The sequence below is a fragment of the Salvelinus fontinalis genome, chromosome 10 (assembly GCF_029448725.1).
Source record: "Salvelinus fontinalis isolate EN_2023a chromosome 10, ASM2944872v1, whole genome shotgun sequence".
Classification (NCBI taxonomy): domain Eukaryota; kingdom Metazoa; phylum Chordata; class Actinopteri; order Salmoniformes; family Salmonidae; genus Salvelinus; species Salvelinus fontinalis.
In genome coordinates this window covers 46,585,224-46,604,439 of record NC_074674.1, presented here as the reverse complement: position 1 = coordinate 46,604,439, position 19,216 = coordinate 46,585,224, and the positions used below count along the sequence as shown (strand labels likewise).

At 41.8% G+C, this 19,216-nt stretch overlaps 2 protein-coding genes across 5 annotated transcripts in view; one reads left to right on the top strand and one right to left on the bottom strand.

Moving 5' to 3' along the window:
* c1qa (complement component 1, q subcomponent, A chain) overlaps nucleotides 1-8,809 on the bottom strand; it is a 35,050-nt gene extending 26,241 nt beyond the window's left edge. The window contains exon 1 of the mRNA XM_055936906.1: nucleotides 8,791-8,809. The gene's annotated coding sequence lies outside the window, so the exon portion shown is untranslated. The remainder of the gene's footprint in view (nucleotides 1-8,790) is intronic.
* birc2 (baculoviral IAP repeat containing 2) overlaps nucleotides 7,690-19,216 on the top strand; it is a 63,386-nt gene continuing 51,859 nt past the window's right edge. For 2 of the 4 annotated variants that reach the window (XM_055936905.1, XM_055936902.1), the window contains exons 1-5: nucleotides 7,690-7,796; nucleotides 8,155-8,299; nucleotides 9,194-10,503; nucleotides 15,007-15,121; nucleotides 15,262-15,427. In XM_055936905.1, the coding sequence (XP_055792880.1) occupies nucleotides 10,410-10,503; nucleotides 15,007-15,121; nucleotides 15,262-15,427 (375 nt within the window). In that variant the 5' untranslated portion in view covers nucleotides 7,690-7,796; nucleotides 8,155-8,299; nucleotides 9,194-10,409. The remainder of the gene's footprint in view (nucleotides 7,797-8,154; nucleotides 8,300-9,193; nucleotides 10,504-15,006; nucleotides 15,122-15,261; nucleotides 15,428-19,216) is intronic. The other 2 variants (XM_055936903.1, XM_055936904.1) reach the window with 2 other exon arrangements.

Below are 19,216 nucleotides of genomic sequence, written 5' to 3'. Positions count from 1 at the left end.
TTAACATGGTTAAACACTAAACCACTTCTTACTGAATCAACTTAACATGGTTAAACACTAAACCACTTCTTACTGAATCAACTTAACATGGTTAAACACTAAACCACTTCTTACTGAATCAACTTAACATGGTTAAACACTAAACCACTTCTTACTGAATCAACTTAACATGGTTAAACACTAAACCACTTCCTACTGAATCAACTTAACATGGTTAAACACTAAACCACTTCTTACTGTATCAACTTAACATGGTTAAACACTAAACCACTTCTTACTGTATCAACTTAACATGGTTAAACACTAAACCACTTCTTACTGAATCAACTTAACATGGTTAAACACTAAACCACTTCTTACTGTATCAACTTAACATGGTTAAACACTAAACCACTTCTTACTGTATCAACTTAACATGGTTAAACACTAAACCACTTCTTACTGAATCAACTTAACATGGTTAAACACTAAACCACTTCTTACTGAATCAACTTAACATGGTTAAACACTAAACCACTTCTTACTGAATCAACTTAACATGGTTAAACACTAAACCACTTCCTACTGAATCAACTTAACATGGTTAAACACTAAACCACTTCTTACTGTATCAACTTAACATGGTTAAACACTAAACCACTTCTTACTGTATCAACTTAACATGGTTAAACACTAAACCACTTCTTACTGAATCAACTTAACATGGTTAAACACTAAACCACTTCTTACTGAATCAACTTAACATGGTTAAACACTAAACCACTTCTTACTGTATCAACTTAACATGGTTAAACACTAAACCACTTCTTACTGTATCAACTTAACATGGTTAAACACTAAACCACTTCTTACTGAATCAACTTAACATGGTTAAACACTAAACCACTTCTTACTGAATAAACTTAACATGGTTAAACACTAAACCACTTCTTACTGAATCAACTTAACATGGTTAAACACTAAACCACTTCTTACTGAATCAACTTAACATGGTTAAACACTAAACCACTTCTTACTGAATCAACTTAACATGGTTAAACACTAAACCACTTCTTACTGAATCAACTTAACATGGTTAAACACTAAACCACTTCCTACTGAATCAACTTAACATGGTTAAACACTAAACCACTTCTTACTGTATCAACTTAACATGGTTAAACACTAAACCACTTCTTACTGAATCAACTTAACATGGTTAAACACTAAACCACTTCTTACTGAATCAACTTAACATGGTTAAACACTAAACCACTTCTTACTGAATCAACTTAACATGGTTAAACACTAAACCACTTCTTACTGAATCAACTTAACATGGTTAAACACTAAACCACTTCTTACTGAATCAACTTAACATGGTTAAACACTAAACCACTTCTTACTGAATCAACTTAACATGGTTAAACACTAAACCACTTCTTACTGAATCAACTTAACATGGTTAAACACTAAACCACTTCCTACTGAATCAACTTAACATGGTTAAACACTAAACCACTTCTTACTGTATCAACTTAACATGGTTAAACACTAAACCACTTCTTACTGAATCAACTTAACATGGTTAAACACTAAACCACTTCTTACTGAATCAACTTAACATGGTTAAACACTAAACCACTTCCTACTGAATCAACTTAACATGGTTAAACACTAAACCACTTCTTACTGTATCAACTTAACATGGTTAAACACTAAACCACTACTTACTGAATCAACTTAACATGGTTAAACACTAAACCACTTCTTACTGAATCAACTTAACATGGTTAAACACTAAACCACTTCTTACTGAATCAACTTAACATGGTTAAACACTAAACCACTTCTTACTGAATCAACTTAACATGGTTAAACACTAAACCACTTCTTACTGAATCAACTTAACATGGTTAAACACTAAACCACTTCTTACTGAATCAACTTAACATGGTTAAACACTAAACCACTTCTTACTGTAACAACTGACAGTCATTCCGCTACCTAAGATTAGTAAAGCCCCCTTTACTGGCTCAAATAGCCGACCAATCAACCTGTTACGAAACCTTAGTAAACTTTTGGAAAGAATTGTGTTCGACCAGATATTTTAGAGTAAATAAATTTACAATAGACTTTCAGCACGCTTATGGAGAAGGACACTCAACAAGCACAGGACTTACACAAATGACGGATGATTGCCTGAGAGAAATTGATGATAAAAAGATTGTGGGGGCTGTTTTGTTAGACTTCAGTGCGGCTTTGACATTATCGATCATAGTCTGCTACTGGAAAAACGTATGTGTTATGGATTTACACCCCCTGCTATAATGTGTTGTGGCTTTACACCCCCTGCTATAATGTGTTATGGCTTTACACCCCCTGCTATATTGTGTTATGGCTTTACACCCCCTGCTATATTGTGGATAAAGAGTTACCTGTCTAACAGAACACAGAGGGTGTTCTTTAATGGAATGGTACATAATCCAGGTAGGATCAGGCATTCCCCAGGGCAGCTGTCACGTTCCTGACCTTATTTTCCTTTGTTTAAACTTTGTTTAGTTGGTCAGGATGTGAGCTGGGTGGGTAGTCTATGTTATGTGTTTCTATGTTGGGTTAAATGTGTTGCCTGATATGGTTCTCAATTAGGGGCAGGTGTTTGACGTTTCCTCTGATTGAGAACCATATTAAGGTAGGCTGTTCTCACTGTTTGTTTGTGGGTGATTGTCGCTGTGTCTGTTTATGTACCACACGGGACTGTTTCGTTTGTTTAGTCTGTTCCTGTTCGTGCGTTCTTCGTGTTATATTGTAAGTTCACATGTTCAGGTCTGTCTACGTCGTTTTGTTGTTTTGTAGTTATTCAAGTGTATTTCGTGTCAGTGTTCGTCTTGTTTAATAAATTCTTTATGTCTTCATACAACGCTGCGTTTTGGTCCGATCCCTACTCCTCCTCTTCAGACGAAGAGGAGGAGAGCAACCGTTACAGCAGCTGTCTAGGCCTCTTACTTTTTTCAATCTTTACTAACGACATGCCACTGACATTGAGTAAAGCCAGAGTGTCTATGTATGCGGATGACTCAACACGTCAGCTTCTACAGAGACTGAAATGACTGCAACACTTAACAAAGAGCTGCAGTTATTTTCAGAACGGGTGATAAGGAATAAGTTAGTCCTAAGTTTTTCCAAAACTAAAAGCATTGTATTTGTAACGGTCATCGTTGCATGAAGAAGGATCGGACCAAAGCGCAGCGTGGTAAGTGTTCATGATTTTTATTTACACTGAACACTAGAACAAAATGACAAAGTGAGAAACGAAACCGAAACAGTCCTGTCAGGTGCAGAAAACACTAAACAGAAAATAATAACTACCCGCAAAATGCTACCTAAGTATGGTTCCCAATCAGAGACAACGATAGACAGCTGTCCCTGATTGAGAACCATACCCGGCCAAAACAAAGAAATACAACACATAGAAAAATGAACATAGAATGCCCACCCAAATCCCACCCTGACCAAACCAAAATAGAGACATAAAAAGCTCTCTCGGGTCAGGGCGTGACAGTATTTGGAACAAAAACATTCACTAAACCCTAAACCTCAACTAAATCTTGTAATAAATCTTGTGGAAATTTGAGCAAATTGAGGTGACTAAACTGCTTGGAGTAACCCTAGATTGTAAACTGTCATGGTCAAAACATATTGATACAACAGTAGCTAAGATGTGGAGAAGTCTGTCCATAATAAAGAGCAGTCTGTTTAAACTACTAGCACACAGCTCAGACAGCCATGCATACCCCACAAGACATGCCACCAGAGGTCTGTTTAAACTACTAACACACAGCTCAGACACCCATGCATACCCCACAAGACATGCCACCAGAGGTCTGTTTAAACTACTAACACACAGCTCAGACACCCATGCATACCCCACAAGACATGCCACCAGAGGTCTGTTTAAACTACTAACACACAGCTCAGACACCCATGCATACCCCACAAGACATGCCACCAGAGGTCTGTTTAAACTACTAGCACACAGCTCAGACACCCATACATACCCCACAAGACATTCCACCAGAGGTCTCCAACCTGGACAGTTTTATCTCCATCTCTTCATTCAAAGACTCAATCATGGACACTCTTACTGACAGTTGTGGCTGCTTCACGTGATGTATTGTTGTCTCTACCTTCTTGCCCTTTGTGCTGTTGTCTGTGACCAATAATGTTTGTACCATGTTTTGTGCTGCTACCATGCTGTGCTGCTGCTATGTTGTGTTGCTACCATGTTGTTGTCATGTTGTGTTGCTACCATGTTGTTGTCATGTTGTGTTGCTACCATGTTGTTGTCATGTTGTGTTGCTACCATGTTGTTGTCATGTTGTGTTGCTACCATGTTGTTGTCCTGTTGTGTTGCTACCATGTTGTTGTCATGTTGTGTTGCTACCATGTTGCTGTTATGTTGTGTTGCTACCATGTTGTTACCATGTTGTGTTGCTACCATGTTGTTGTCATGTTGTGTTGCTACCATGTTGTTGTCATGTTGTGTTGCTACCATGCTATGTTGTTGTCTTAGGTCTCTCATTATGTAGTGTTGTGGTGTCTCTCTTGTCGTGATGTGTGTTTTGTCCTATATTTTACTTTTATTTTTTTATTTCTATTCCCAGCCCCCGTCCCTGCAGGAGGCATTTTGCCTTTTGGTAGGGAGTCATTGTAAGTAAGAATTTGTTCTTAACTTCTCTAGGGTAGGAGGCAGCATTTTCACGTTTGGATGAAAAGCATACCCAAATTCAACTGCCAGTTACTCATCCCCAGGAGATAAGATATGCATATTATTAGTAGATTTGGATAGAAAACACTCTGACGTTTCTAAAACTGTTTGAATCATGTCTGTGAGTATAACAGAACTTATTTAGCAGGCGAAACCCCGAGGACAAACCATTCAGAATTTCTTTTTTTTTGAGGTTACTGTCTCTTCAAGAGGTTTCATTGGGAAACCAGATTTCTAAGCGACTTGCTTGCAGTTCCTACGGCTTCCACTGGATGTCAACAGTCGTGAGAAATAGGTTGAGGCTATTCCTTTGTGTAATGAAGAAATACGGCCATCTTGAAGTCGAGGCACTCCAGGTGTCCTGGACATGCGCTTCAATCAAACAGAAGGCATGCTACATATCGTTTTAATCCTGTATTGAACACATATCATCCCTGCTTCCATTTTATCGTTTATTAACGTTAAAAAATACCTAAAGTTGTATTACATAGGTAGTTTGACATTTTTTGGCAAAGTTTACAGGTAACCTTTGAGATATTTTGTCATCACATTTGAGCAAGTTGGAACCTGTGTTTTTCTGGATCAAACACGCCAAAAATTTGGGATATATATCAACGGAATTAATCGAACAAAAGGACCATTGTGATGTTTATGGGACATATTGGAGTGCCAACAACAGAAGCTCGTCAAAGGTAAGGCATGAATTATATTTTTATTTCTGCGTTTTGTGTCACGCCTGCAGGTTTGAAATATGCTTATCTCTCTTTGTTTACTATGGTGCTATACTCAGATAATAGCATTGTATGCTTTCGCCGAAACGCCTATTTGAATTCTGCCACGGCTGGATTCGCAACCAGTGTAGCTTTAATTTGGTATCTTTCATGTGTGATTTAATGAAAGTTTGATTTTATTGTAATTTTCATAGTAATTCATATGAATATGGCGCTCTGCATTTTCTCAGGCTTTTTGCCAAGTGAGACAGTAGCGTCTTGCCTCAACTCCGATTTTTAGATATAAATATGAAAGAAATCTCCATCCCTAACTATAACATTTTCCGACAAGATAGAACTGCCAAAGGGGGAGGAGTTGCAATCTACTGCAGAGATAGCCTGCAGAGTTCTGTCTTACTATCCAGGTCTGTGCCCAAACAATTCAAGATTCTACTTCTAAAAATCCACCTCTACAGAGCAAGTCTCTTACAGCTAAAGAGAGCAATAACAAAAGGGCAGGGACTCTATGCATATAGAGGGAGGGGACTCTATGCATATAGAGGGAGGGGACTCTATACATACAGAGGGAGGGGACTATACATATAGAGGGAGGGGACTCTATACATATAGAGGGAGGGGACTCTATACATATAGAGAGAGGGGACTCTATACATACAGAGGGAGGGGACTCTATACGTATAGAGGGAGGGGACTCTATACGTTATGCAAAGACAGAATCCTATAAAGGCAGGACTCTGTAATATGAGAATTTAGTCTCTTTCCATGGAGGGGCTCCCCCTGTTACGTTTGTGATAGGGTCCTTCCATGGAGGGGTTCGGCTTTGCTACTTTGTATTAAAGTCTATATTGCATTCACAAGTTCTTGTAGGAGTGTTATATTTCTGAAACAATTCTCCACGACAAGGTTTAGTGAATGATTTGTGCAAATACAATGCTTTTAGATTTAGAAATATTTAGGGCTAATTTATTCCTTGCCACCCACCCTGAAACGAACTGCAACTCTTTAAGTGTTGCAGTTGTTGACGAGTATAGTGTTGAGTCATCCGCATACATAGAAACTCTGGATTTACTCAAAGCCAGTGGCATATCGTTAGTAACGATTGAAATGAGTAAGGGGCCTAGACAGCTGCCCTGGGGAATTCCTGATTCTACCTGGATTATGTTGGAGAGGCTTCTATTAAAGAACACCCTCTATGTTCTGTTAGACAGGTAACTCTTTATCCACATTATAGCAGGGGGTGTAAAGCCATAACACATTATAGCAGGGGGTGTAAAGCCATAACACATTATAGCAGGGGGTGTAAAGCCATAACACATTATAGCAGGGGGTGTAAAGCCATAACACATTATAGCAGGGGGTGTAAAGCCATAACACATTATAGCAGGGGGTGTAAAGACATAACACATTATAGCAGGGGGTGTAAAGCCATAACACATTATAGCAGGGGGTGTAAAGCCATAACACATTATAGCAGGGGGTGTAAAGACATAACACATTATAGCAGGGGGTGTAAAGCCATAACACATTATAGCAGGGGGTGTAAAGCCATAACACATTATAGCAGGGGGTGTAAAGCCATAACACACATGTTTTTCCAGCAGCAGACTATGGTCAATAATGTCAAAAGCCACACTGAAGTCTAAAAAGACAGCCCTCACAATAGTTGTATCAATTTTATCATGTACCTCTGGCAAAAAAATAATCTTAAAACTGCATTGTTGGTTAAGGGCTTGTAAGTAAGGTTTACACCTGTTGTATTTGGCAGATGTGACAAATACAATTTGATTTATCAGTAAATAATAATAACAATAATAATACAGGAAAATCCATGTATACTTTTAAGTATATTTTAGCAATTCCATTTACTTTTTGTACTTAAGTACATTTAAAACCAAATCATTTTAGACTTTTACTCCGGTAGTATTTTACTGGGTAACTTTCACTTTTACTGGAGTAACTTTCTATTAGGGTATCTTTACTTTTACTACAGTATGACAAGTGGGTACTTTTCCCACCACTGGGAAAACATCAACTGGTAAACTGGCCGTTGACTATGAGGGTAACGTCGATCAAAAGTTTAATGCAATAACTTTGCAGATGTTACACTATAACACATTCACGCCATATTTGACTACACCACCCACGAGATACGTTGCAAATTTCCCCTTGTGTGTAGGCGAGTCGACTCATATTTCGCCTTGTGTGTAGGCGAGTCGACTCATAGATATACGGTTCCACATGTAGTATTTCTGGTTAGGCTGCTGTAAAGTTTAGTTATACTTCCTCCCTGTGATCTGCCTGCAAACTGTTGGACAAAGGTAAGTTAACCATTTTATTACTCTGTTGTCATGTTCATATTCACACCATAAAATTATCGATCATGTGATCTAAATTAAAACCAACAATGTCCATTAATGGACAAGCATACATTTCCTATAATGGCTGTTGTTGCCTCGCCTACTGTACATTTTAAACAACTTGGTGTGTATAACTTGTTGAAATTAAAATGTTGTTTGATTTTGTAATTAATTATGTTCAAAAACATGTGATATTAATTATAGAAGGAAATATGACATGTGTTATGTTATTTCGTTTTGCTATGAAATGGCCTGTCATTATGGACGGAATAATCATGATAACTAATAGTTTATCACATTGATGTTTCTTTCCGAATAGGGGACTATAGACCGTGGAATGTAGTACTTGGTTTCTTCTCGGTTCTCGGTCGTCGTCATCACAGTTAGTGGGAAGTGACAGCTGAATAGCAGACAGACCGCAGAAGGGGATTTCCACAGACTCGCCTTTGAGGTATTTCTGGAGGGTGAGTCACTGGTCTAACGCCAGCAGGACAGGGATTTAACAGTAGTATTGAACCAGTATTCAGACAGGGTTCCCCACCTGGCTCTGTTGTGACTGTAATATTGACATATTGTCCCCTGTAACCACGTAGCTAGTTAGCAGTTATGGATAACAACAACGCCATTTAGCTACACAGACAACACCAGCTAACGTCAGCTAGCTATAGTTAGCTAACTCTCGTTTTAAAAAGTTTCACCATCTCAGACAATTAATACGTGTTTTCTGCACCACATTTACAATGTGAAATCACAGCAGATCCTAAAGGTTGTACTGGAGGGGAAATTAACTCGTTGAATAAAGCAATATGACTTCGTGCTCCATATAATACAATGCCATTTTAGCCTAACTTGACTGAGCTAGCTAGCTAGCTGACTACCACTGTAGCAAGTCAGCCTGCTATATTTCAACCTATTTTAAAATATACGCGGTGTGTGCGTGTAGGCAACATTATACCTGGTCTGAGGAAACACTACATTAATGGTATGATAAAATCGTCACTGTGTAGCTATATGTCCTTGTCTAGGACCGATTCATTTCCTCCAATTCAAAAACAGGAAGTCCTGAACCTGCCACACCTGCTGTCGTCTGAATATGTTGAACCACGTAGCTATGTAATGCATTAATTACAGGGGAAATCAACCAGTAGGACACATTCTATTAATGCGATGTTCCTCTGTCTCTCCCCTACAAGCCGCCACACCTGCTGTTGTCTAAATATGGAATTAGTTGTATGTAATTTAGCTGTAATTTGGATCCAGGAAGTGTAGCCGCTGCCTCTGCACCAGCTAATTGTTGATCCTAATAAATACTACTACTATAACATTCTACTAATGTGATATTTCTGTCTCCCCTACAGGTGTTATCGACATTTATGCAATAAAGGAGGACAACTTTTATTCTCCCATTTAAACCTTTCTCTCAGACAAGAGTTATTTCTTGTTCTGGTTAATCTCTGCTGCCATGGAGACGTAAACAACCCCAGGAGGGGTGTTCCAATCAGGGGGAGAGGGTTGACCAGCCATACCCAGGGCTGTGTGTGTGTGTGTGTGTGTTCTGTTCATATTCACCAAGCGGACAGAGTAGTGTGGCCTAGTCTGGTTGTTACAGGCAGGCAGACAGACACTTCTCTGTGGCTCAGACATGACTGACTACTTGCTTTTTATAAAATCATCTGCTAAATGGCATATCATATATTATTATAAGGTGTTCTGGCATATTGTGGTATTATTATGACAGAAGGTGTTCTGTCATATTGTGATATATTATTATTATGACAGAAGGTGTTCTGGCATATTGTGATATATTATTATTATAACAGAAGGTGTTCTGTCATATTGTGATATATTATTATTATTATGACAGAAGGTGTTCTGGCATATTGTGATATATTATTATTATTATGACAGAAGGTGTTCTGGCATATTGTGATATATTATTATTATTATAACAGAAGGTGTTCTGGCATATTGTGATATATTATTATTATAACAGAAGGTGTTCTGGCATATTGTGATATATTATTATTATGACAGAAGGTGTTCTGGCATATTGTGATATATTATTATTATGACAGAAGGTGTTCTGTCATATTGTGATATATTATGACAGAAGGTGTTCTGGCATATTGTGATATATTATTATTATTATGACAGAAGGTGTTCTGGCATATTGTGATATATTATGACAGAAGGTGTTCTGGCATATTGTGATATATTATGACAGAAGGTGTTCTGGCATATTGTGATATATTATGACAGAAGGTTGGCAGTTTCTCTTCTTTAGGTTGTTAGTCAGATCAGTTCTGAAACCTTCGGTTTCATTTCCAGGCTGATGTGTGAGATGACGGGAAACGCATACTGTTTCCATCAATCACTTGTGTGTGTGTGTGTGTGTGTGTGTGTGTGTTCCCCCTGGGTTACTCATCCCTCTCTCCCTGAGGAGAATGGCCCTTTCTTTTCTCTAATTCTACAAACTCTTCATCAAAAAACTCCATCTAGAAGCTAAATCTAGACTCTAATATCTGTATATCTAGATTCTAGGCTGTCTATCTAGACTGTCTACCCTCTTTGTAAATGGACACCCTGGTCCATCTCCAGAACAGCCCGTTCCTCATTGGTTTGTGTCGAAACGGAGCCCCAGTTGACCTGCAGTATGACAACTCCTCAGGTAGGCCTCACACAGACACGTTAGACACACCTTGCAGTATGACAACTCCTCAGGTAGGCCTCACACAGACACGTTAGACACAAGGAATCCTGTACAGAATAAATATATTCCAAAACATGCATTTTGTTTGCAACAAGACACTGAAGAAAAACTGCAAAAAATGTGCCAAATTAATCAACTTTATGTCCTGAATACAAAGCGTTATGTTTTGGGGAAAATCCAACAACACATCACTGAGTACCACTCTTCATATTGTCAAGCATCATGGTGGCTGCATCATGTTATGGGTATGCTTGTCATCAGCATGGACTAGGGAATGGCGCAGCGGTCTAAGGCACTGTATCGCAGTGCTAGAGGGGTCGCTACAGACCCTGGTTCGATCCCTGGCTGTATCACAACTGGCCGTGATCGGGAGTCCCTTAGGGTGGCGCACAATTTGCCCAGCGTCGTCCGGGTGAGGGGAGGTTTTGGCCGGGGGGGCTTTACTTGGCTCATCGCGCTCTAGCGACTCCTTGTGGAGGACCGGGCGCCTGCAGGCTGACCTCGGTCGTCAGGTGAACGGTGTTTCCTCCGACACGGTAGGCCGTCATTGTAAATAAGAATTTGTTGTTAACTGACTTGCCTATTTTAAAATAAAAATTTTAAAGTAAAATACAAATTGTCTGTCTGGATTAACGTTGGCAGGCGCCTCATTCTTTTGAAGCTGACAGCAGTGGACATTAGAAACATGGAAATGTCTGTATGACGCATGGGACTAGTGACTGAAACATATTTGTTCTCATCAACGTATGACTCTGTCAAAAGACTGCTATTGTGAACCACTAATCTAACTTAGGCTTGGGGAATTCCTGTGGGTGGGATGGGAACTGTTTTGTCTTGTTCGTCTGGTCACTTTTTCCTCTGTCTAGGCGTACCTGTTTTGTGTACTTTACCTTTCTTAAAAATAATACTAACAAACACTTGAACACAACAAAAAAAAGACCCGGGTCGCAAAAAATGAAAAAAGTATGTGGACACCTGCTAGTTAAACATCTCATTCCAAATTCATGGCAATAATATGGAGTTGGCCCCCCCTTTGCTGCTATAACAGCCTCCACTCTTCTGGGAAGTCATTAATATGGAGTTGGTCCCCCTTCTGCTGCTATAACAGCCTCCACTCTTCTGGGAAGTCATTAATATGGAGTTGGTCCCCCTTTGCTGCTATAACAGCCTCCACTCTTCTGGGAAGTCATTAATATGGAGTTGGTCCCCCCCTTTGCTGCTATAACAGCCTCCACTCTTCTGGGAAGTCATTAATATGGAGTTGGTCCCCCCTTTGCTGCTATAACAGCCTCCACTCTTCTGGGAAGTCATTAATATGGAGTTGGTCCCCCCCTTCTGCTGCTATAACAGCCTCCACTCTTCTGGGAAGTCATTAATATGGAGTTGGTCCCCCCTTTGCTGCTATAACAGCCTCCACTCTTCTGGGAAGTCATTAATATGGAGTTGGTCCCCCTTTGCTGCTATAACAGCCTCCTCTCTTCTGGGAAGGCATTAATATGGAGTTGGTCCCCCCTTTGCTGCTATAACAGCCTCCACTCTTCTGGGAAGTCATTAATATGGAGTTGGTCCCTCCTTTGCTGCTATAACAGCCTCCACTCTTCAGGGAAGTCATTAATATGGAGTTGGTCCCTCCTTTGCTGCTATAACAGCCTCCACTCTTCTGGGAAGTCATTAATATGGAGTTGGACCCCCCCCCCTTTGCTGCTATAACAGCCTCCACTCTTCTGGGAAGGCATTAATATGGAGTTGGTCCCTCCTTTGCTGCTATAACAGCCTCCACTCTTCTGTGAAGTCATTAATATGGAGTTGGACCCCCCTTTGCTGCTATAACAGCCTCCACTCTTCTGCGAAGTCATTAATATGGAGTTGGTCCCCCCCTTTGCTGCTATAACAGCCTCCACTCTTCTGTGAAGTCATTAATATGGGGTTGGTCCCCCCCTTTGCTGCTATAACAGCCTCCTCTCTTCTGGGAAGTCATTAATATGGAGTTGGTCCCCCCTTTGCTGCTATAACAGCCTCCACTCTCTGGGAAGTCATTAATATGGAGTTGGTCCCCCCTTTGCTGCTAGTGTTTTTCTTGGAACGCTGTGTTCATTTGCCGCCATGCATAACGTCCCTTGTTATGAACAAATAACTCAATCTTTGTTTCATCAGTCCACAGCACCTTATTCCAAAATGAAGCTGGCTTGTCCAAATGTGCGTTTGCATACCTCAAGCAACTCTGTTTGTGGCGTGTGTGCAAAAAACGCTTCTCCCGCATCACTCTCCCATACAGCTTCTCCTTGTGCAAAGTCCGCTGAATTGTTGAACGATGCACAGTGACACCATCTGCAGCAAGATAATGTTGTAGGTCTTTGGAGGTGGTCTGTGGGCTGTTTTTGACCGTTCTCACCATCCTTCGCCTTTGCCTCTCCGATTATTTTACTTGGCCTGCCACTTCTGGCCTTAACAAGAACTGTGCCTGTGGTCTTCCATTTCCTCACTATGTTCCTCACAGTGGACACTGACAGTTTAAATCTCTGCGGCAGCTTCTTGTAGCCTTCCTCTAAACCATAATGTTGAACAATCTTTGTTTTCAGGTCATGTGAGAGTTGTTTTCAGGCCCCCATGTTGCCACTCTTCAGAGGAGAGTCAAAGAGAACAACAACTTGCAATTGACCACCTTAAATACCTTTTCTCATGATTGGATGCACTTGTCTATGAAGTTCAAGGCTTAATGGGCTCACCAAACCAATTGTGTGTTCCAATTAATCAGTGCTAAATAGTTACAGGTATTCAAATCAACAGAATGACAAGGGTGCCCACATTTTTGCACAGTCTATTTTTCACATCTGATTTAATTTCATAAAACTTAATATTGCTACACTAAAAATCTTTGTCTGGACAATACCCCAGTACTCAGCTTTTATTAGAAAATGAATGGCATGCCACACTAATTATTTAGACCCTTTACTCAGGACTTTGTTGAAGCACCTTCGGCAGCGATTACTGCCTTATCTTCTTGGGTATGAAGCTTGGTGCACCAGTATTTGGGGAGTTTCTCTCCTTCTTCTCTGCAGATCCTCTCAAGCTCTGTCAGGTTGGATGGGGAGCGTTGCTGTACAGGTATCTTCAGGTCCCAGAGATGTTAGATCGGATTCAAATCCGGGCTCTGGCTCAGCTAATGAAGGACATTGAGACTTGTCCTGAAGCCACTCCTGCGTTGTCTTGGCAGTGTGCTTAGGGTCGTTGTCCTGTTGAAAGATGAACCTTCACCCCATTCTGAGGTCCTGAGCTCTCTGGAGTAGGTTTTCTCTACCCATCAAGGATATCTCTGTTCATCTTTCCCTCGATCCTGACTAGTCTCCCAGTCCCTGAAAACCATGGCCACAGCATGATGCTGCCACCACCATGCTTCACCGTAGGGAATGGTGCCTGGTTTCTTCCAGTTGTGAAGCTTGACATTCAAGCCAAACAATTCAATATTGGTTTCATTATGGTCTGAGAGTCCTTTAGGTGCCTTTTGGGAAACTCCAAGTGGGCTGTCGTGTCTTTTTGCTGAGGAGTGGCTTATTTCTGGTCACTCTACCATAAAGACCTGATTGGTGGAGTGCTGTAGAGATGGTTGTCCTTTTGGAAGGTTCTCCCATCTCCACAGAGGAGCTCTGGAGCTCTGTCAGAGTGACCATCTAGTTCTTGGTGACCTCCCGGACCAAGGCCCTTCTCCCCAGATTGCTCAGTTTGACCAGGCAGCCAGCTCTAGGAAGAGTCTTGGTGGTTCCAAACTTCTTCCATTTAAGAATGATGGAGGCCAATGTGTTCTTGGGGACCTTCAATGCTGCAGATTTTTTTTGGTACCCTTCCCCAGATCTGTGCCTCGACACAATCCTGTCTCGGAGCTCTACAGACAATTCCTTCGACCTCATGGCTTGGTTTTGGCTCTTACATGCACTGTCAACGTTGGGACCTTATATAGACATGTGTGTGCCTTTCCAAATCATGTCCGATCAATTGAATTTACCATAGGTGGACTCCAAGTTGTAGAAACATCTCAAGGGTGATCAATGTAAACAGGATGCACCTGAGCTCAATTTCGAGTCTCATAGCAAAGGGTCTGAATACTTATGTAAATAAGGTATTTCTGTTTTTTATTTTTAATAAATGTGCAAAAAAATATTCACCTGTGTTCGCTTTGTCATTATGGGGTGTTGTGTGTAGATTGATGAGGAAAACATTTTAATTGAATCCATTTTAGAATAAGGCTGTAACACAGTAGAAAGAATCAAGGGGCCTGAATACTTTGTAGTGTACCACCTGACCTCTGTTATTATACACTGTATAGTTTTACATTATAAAGCTTTCACCTACCTTACACACCGTACACACACTCACCTGACACACACTCACCTTACAGACACGCTGTACACACACCGTACACACACTCACCTTTTTATAAAGTTGTGATTATTATTTTCTCCTCAGAACTGTTCCGTATCTCGACCTTTGCCCTCTTCCCGGCTGCAGCGGTAACAGAGCGCACCCTGGCCAGGGCAGGATGGGTCTATACTGGCGTTGGAGACCGGGTGCAGTGTTTCAGGTGATTATCCTGCCACGTTGGCCCATCCCTGATCTTCACTACATCATTTAAACGGACCTACCTACTAACTGATATTGTGTGTATAATTCTCAAGGTGTAACGTGACGTCTAATTGGTCAATTGAAATGTTCCTGTTCCAGGTGTAAGGTGACGGCGGAGGGCTGGCAGACAGGTGACTGTCCTACTGAGAGACACAGACAGCTGTCCCCTTCTTGCGCCTTCATCCAGAGTCTACCCTCTACTGCCAACCTCCTCTCGTCTTCTCACAGCGCCTTCTCTCCGCTATGCAGCGCACACGTCATACCGGTGAGATGGGGAGGATTACATTGTGTTTGTCACATGCGCCGAATACAACAGGTGTCGACCTTATGGGGGTAATGGTTGTGGTGATGAATGGAATGTCTGGGGTGATGATGATGATGGTGGTGGGGGTTATAATGATAGTTGTGGTGGTGGGGGTTATAATGATGGTTGTGGTGGTGGGGGTTATAATGATAGTTGTGGGGGTGGGGGTTATAATGATAGTTGTGGCGATGGGGGTTATAATGATAGTTGTGATGGTGGGGGGGGGTTATAATGATCGTTGGGGTGATGGTGGGGGGGGTTATAATGATCGTTGGGGTGGTGGGGGGGGTTATAATGATAGTTGTGGTGGTGGGGGGGGTTATAATGATAGTTGTGGTGGTGGTTACAAATGATCGTTGTGGTGGGGGTTATAATGATGGTGGGGGGGTTATAATGATAGTTGTGGTGGGGGTTATAATGATAGTTGTGGTGGTGGGGGGGGTTATAATGATAGTTGTGGTGGTGGGGGTTATAATGATAGTTGTGGTGGTGGTGGGGTTTATAATGATAGTTGTGGTGGTGGGGTTTATAATGATAGTTGTGGTGGTGGGGGTTATAATGATAGTTGTGGTGGTGGTGGTGGGGGTTATAATGATAGTTGTGGTGGTGGTGGGGGTTATAATGATAGTTGTGGTGGTGGGGTTTATAATGATAGTTGTGGTGGTGGTGGGGGTTATAATGATAGTTGTGGTGGGGGTTATATTGATAGTTGTGGTGGTGGGGGTTATATTGATAGTTGTGGTGGGGGGGTTATAATGATCGTTGTGGTGGTGGGGGTTATATTGATAGTTGTGGTGGTGGGGGTTATAATGATAGTTGTGGTGGTGGGGGTTATAATGATAGTTGTGGTGGTGGGGGTTATAATGATAGTTGTGGTGGTGGGGGTTATAATGATAGTTGTGGTGGTGGGGGTTTATAATGATAGTTGTGATGGTGGGGGGGTTATAATGATAGTTGTGGTGGGGTGGGGGTTATAATGATCGTTGTGGTGGGGGTTATAATGATAGTTGTGGTGGTGGTGGGGGTTATAATGATAGTTGTGGTGGTGGGGGTTATAATGATAGTTGTGGTGGTGGGGGTTATAATGATCGTTGTGGTGGGGGGGGTTATAATGATAGTTGTGGTGGGGGGTTATAATGATAGTTGTGATGGTGGGGGTTATAATGATAGTTGTGGTGGGGGGGGTTATAATGATAGTTGTGATGGTGGGGGTTATAATGATAGTTGTGGTGGGGGGGGTTATAATGATAGTTGTGGTGGAGGGGGTTATAATGATAGTTGTGGTGGTGGGGGTTATAATGATAGTTGTGGTGGTGGGGGGGGTTATAATGATAGTTGTGGTGGTGGTTACAAATGATCGTTGTGGTGGGGGTTATAATGATCGTTGGGGTGATGGTGGGGGGGTTATAATGATAGTTGTGGTGGGGGTTATAATGATAGTTGTGGTGGGGGGGTTATAATGATAGTTGTGATGGTGGTGGGGGTTATAATGATAGTTGTGGTGGTGGGGGGGGTTATAATGATAGTTGTGGTGGTGGGGGGGGTTATAATGATAGTTGTGGTGGGGGTTATATTGATAGTTGTGGTGGTGGGGGTTATATTGATAGTTGTGGTGGGGGTTATAATGATCGTTGTGATGGTGGGGGTTATAATGATCGTTGTGGTGGGGGTTATAATGATCGTTGTGATGGTGGGGGTTATAATGATCGTTGTGGTGGGGGTTATAATGATAGTTGTGGTGGTGGGGGTTATAATGATCGTTGTGATGATGGTGGGGGTTATATTGATCGTTGTGGTGGTGGGGGGGTTATAATGATAGTTGTGGTGGTGGTGGGGGTTATAATGATAGTTGTGGTGGTGGGGGGTTATATTGATAGTTGTGGTGGTGGGGGTTATAATGATCGTTGTGGTGGGGGTTATAATGATCGTTGTGATGGTGGGGGTTATAATGATAGTTGTGGTGGGGGTTATAATGATCGTTGTGGTGGTGGGGGTTATAATGATCGTTGTGATGGTGGGGGTTATAATGATCGTTGTGGTGGGGGTTATAATGATAGTTGTGGTGGTGGGGGTTATAATGATCGTTGTGATGATGGTGGGGGTTATATTGATCGTTGTGGTGGTGGGGGTTATATTGATAGTTGTGGTGGGGGGGGTTATAATGATCGTTGTGGTGGGGTTATATTGATAGTTGTGGTGGTGGGGGTTATATTGATAGTTGTGGTGGTGGTGGGGGTTATAATGATCGTTGTGGTGGGGGTTATAATGATAGTTGTGGTGGGGGGGTTATAATGATAGTTGTGGTGGTGGGGGTTATAATGATAGTTGTGGTGGTGGGGGTTATAATGATAGTTGTGGTGGGGGGGGTTATAATGATGGTTGTGGTGGTGGGGGTTATAATGATAGTTGTGGTGGTGGGGGTTATAATGATAGTTGTGGTGGGGGGGGTTATATTGATCGTTGTGGTGGGGGTTATAATGATAGTTGTGGTGGTGGGGGTTATATTGATAGTTGTGGTGGTGGGGGTTATAATGATAGTTGTGGTGGTGGGGGTTATAATGATAGTTGTGGTGGTGGTGGGGTTTATAATGATAGTTGTGGTGGTGGTGGGGGTTATATTGATAGTTGTGGTGGTGGGGGGGTTTATAATGATAGTTGTGGTGGTGGGGGGGGTTATAATGATAGTTGTGGTGGTGGGGGGTTATAATGATAGTTGTGGTGGTGGGGGTTATAATGATAGTTGTGGTGGTGGGGGTTATATTGATAGTTGTGGTGGGGGTTATAATGATAGTTGTGGTGGTGGGGGTTATAATGATAGTTGTGGTGGGGGGGTTATAATGATAGTTGTGGTGGGGGGTTATAATGATAGTTGTGGTGGTGGGGGTTATAATGATAGTTGTGGTGGGGGGGGTTATAATGATAGTTGTGGTGGTGGGGGTTATAATGATAGTTGTGGTGGGGGGGGTTATAATGATAGTGGGGGTGGTGGGGGTTATAATGATAGTTGTGGTGGGGGGGGTTATAATGATAGTGGGGGTGGTGGGGGTTATAATGATAGTTGTGGTGGTGGTGGGGTTTATAATGATCGTTGTGGTGGGGGTTATAATGATAGTTGTGGTGGTGGGGGGTTATATTGATAGTTGTGGTAGGGGGGGTTATAATGATAGTTGTGGTGGTGGGGGTTATAATGATAGTTGTGGTGGTGGGGGGTTATAATGATCGTTGTGGTGGTGGGGGTTATAATGATAGTTGTGGTGGTGGGGGTTATAATGATCGTTGTGGTGGGGGGGTTATAATGATAGTTGTGGTGGTGGGGGTTATAATGATAGTTGTGGTGGTGGGGGGGGTTATAATGATCGTTGTGGTGGTGGGTTATAATGATAGTTGTGGTGGTGGTGGGGGTTATAATGATAGTTGTGGTGGTGGGGTTTATAATGATAGTTGTGGTGGTGGGGGGTTATATTGATAGTTGTGGTGGTGGGGGTTATATTGATAGTTGTGGTGGGGGTTATAATGATAGTTGTGGTTGTGGGGGGTTATATTGATAGTTGTGGTGGTGGGGGGTTATATTGATAGTTGTGGTGGTGGGGGGTTATAATGATCGTTGTGGTGGTGGGGGTTATAATGATAGTTGTGGTGGTGGGGGTTATAATGATCGTTGTGGTGGGGGTTATAATGATCGTTGTGGTGGGGGGTTATAATGATAGTTGTGGTGGTGGTGGGGGTTATAATGATAGTTGTGGTGGTGGG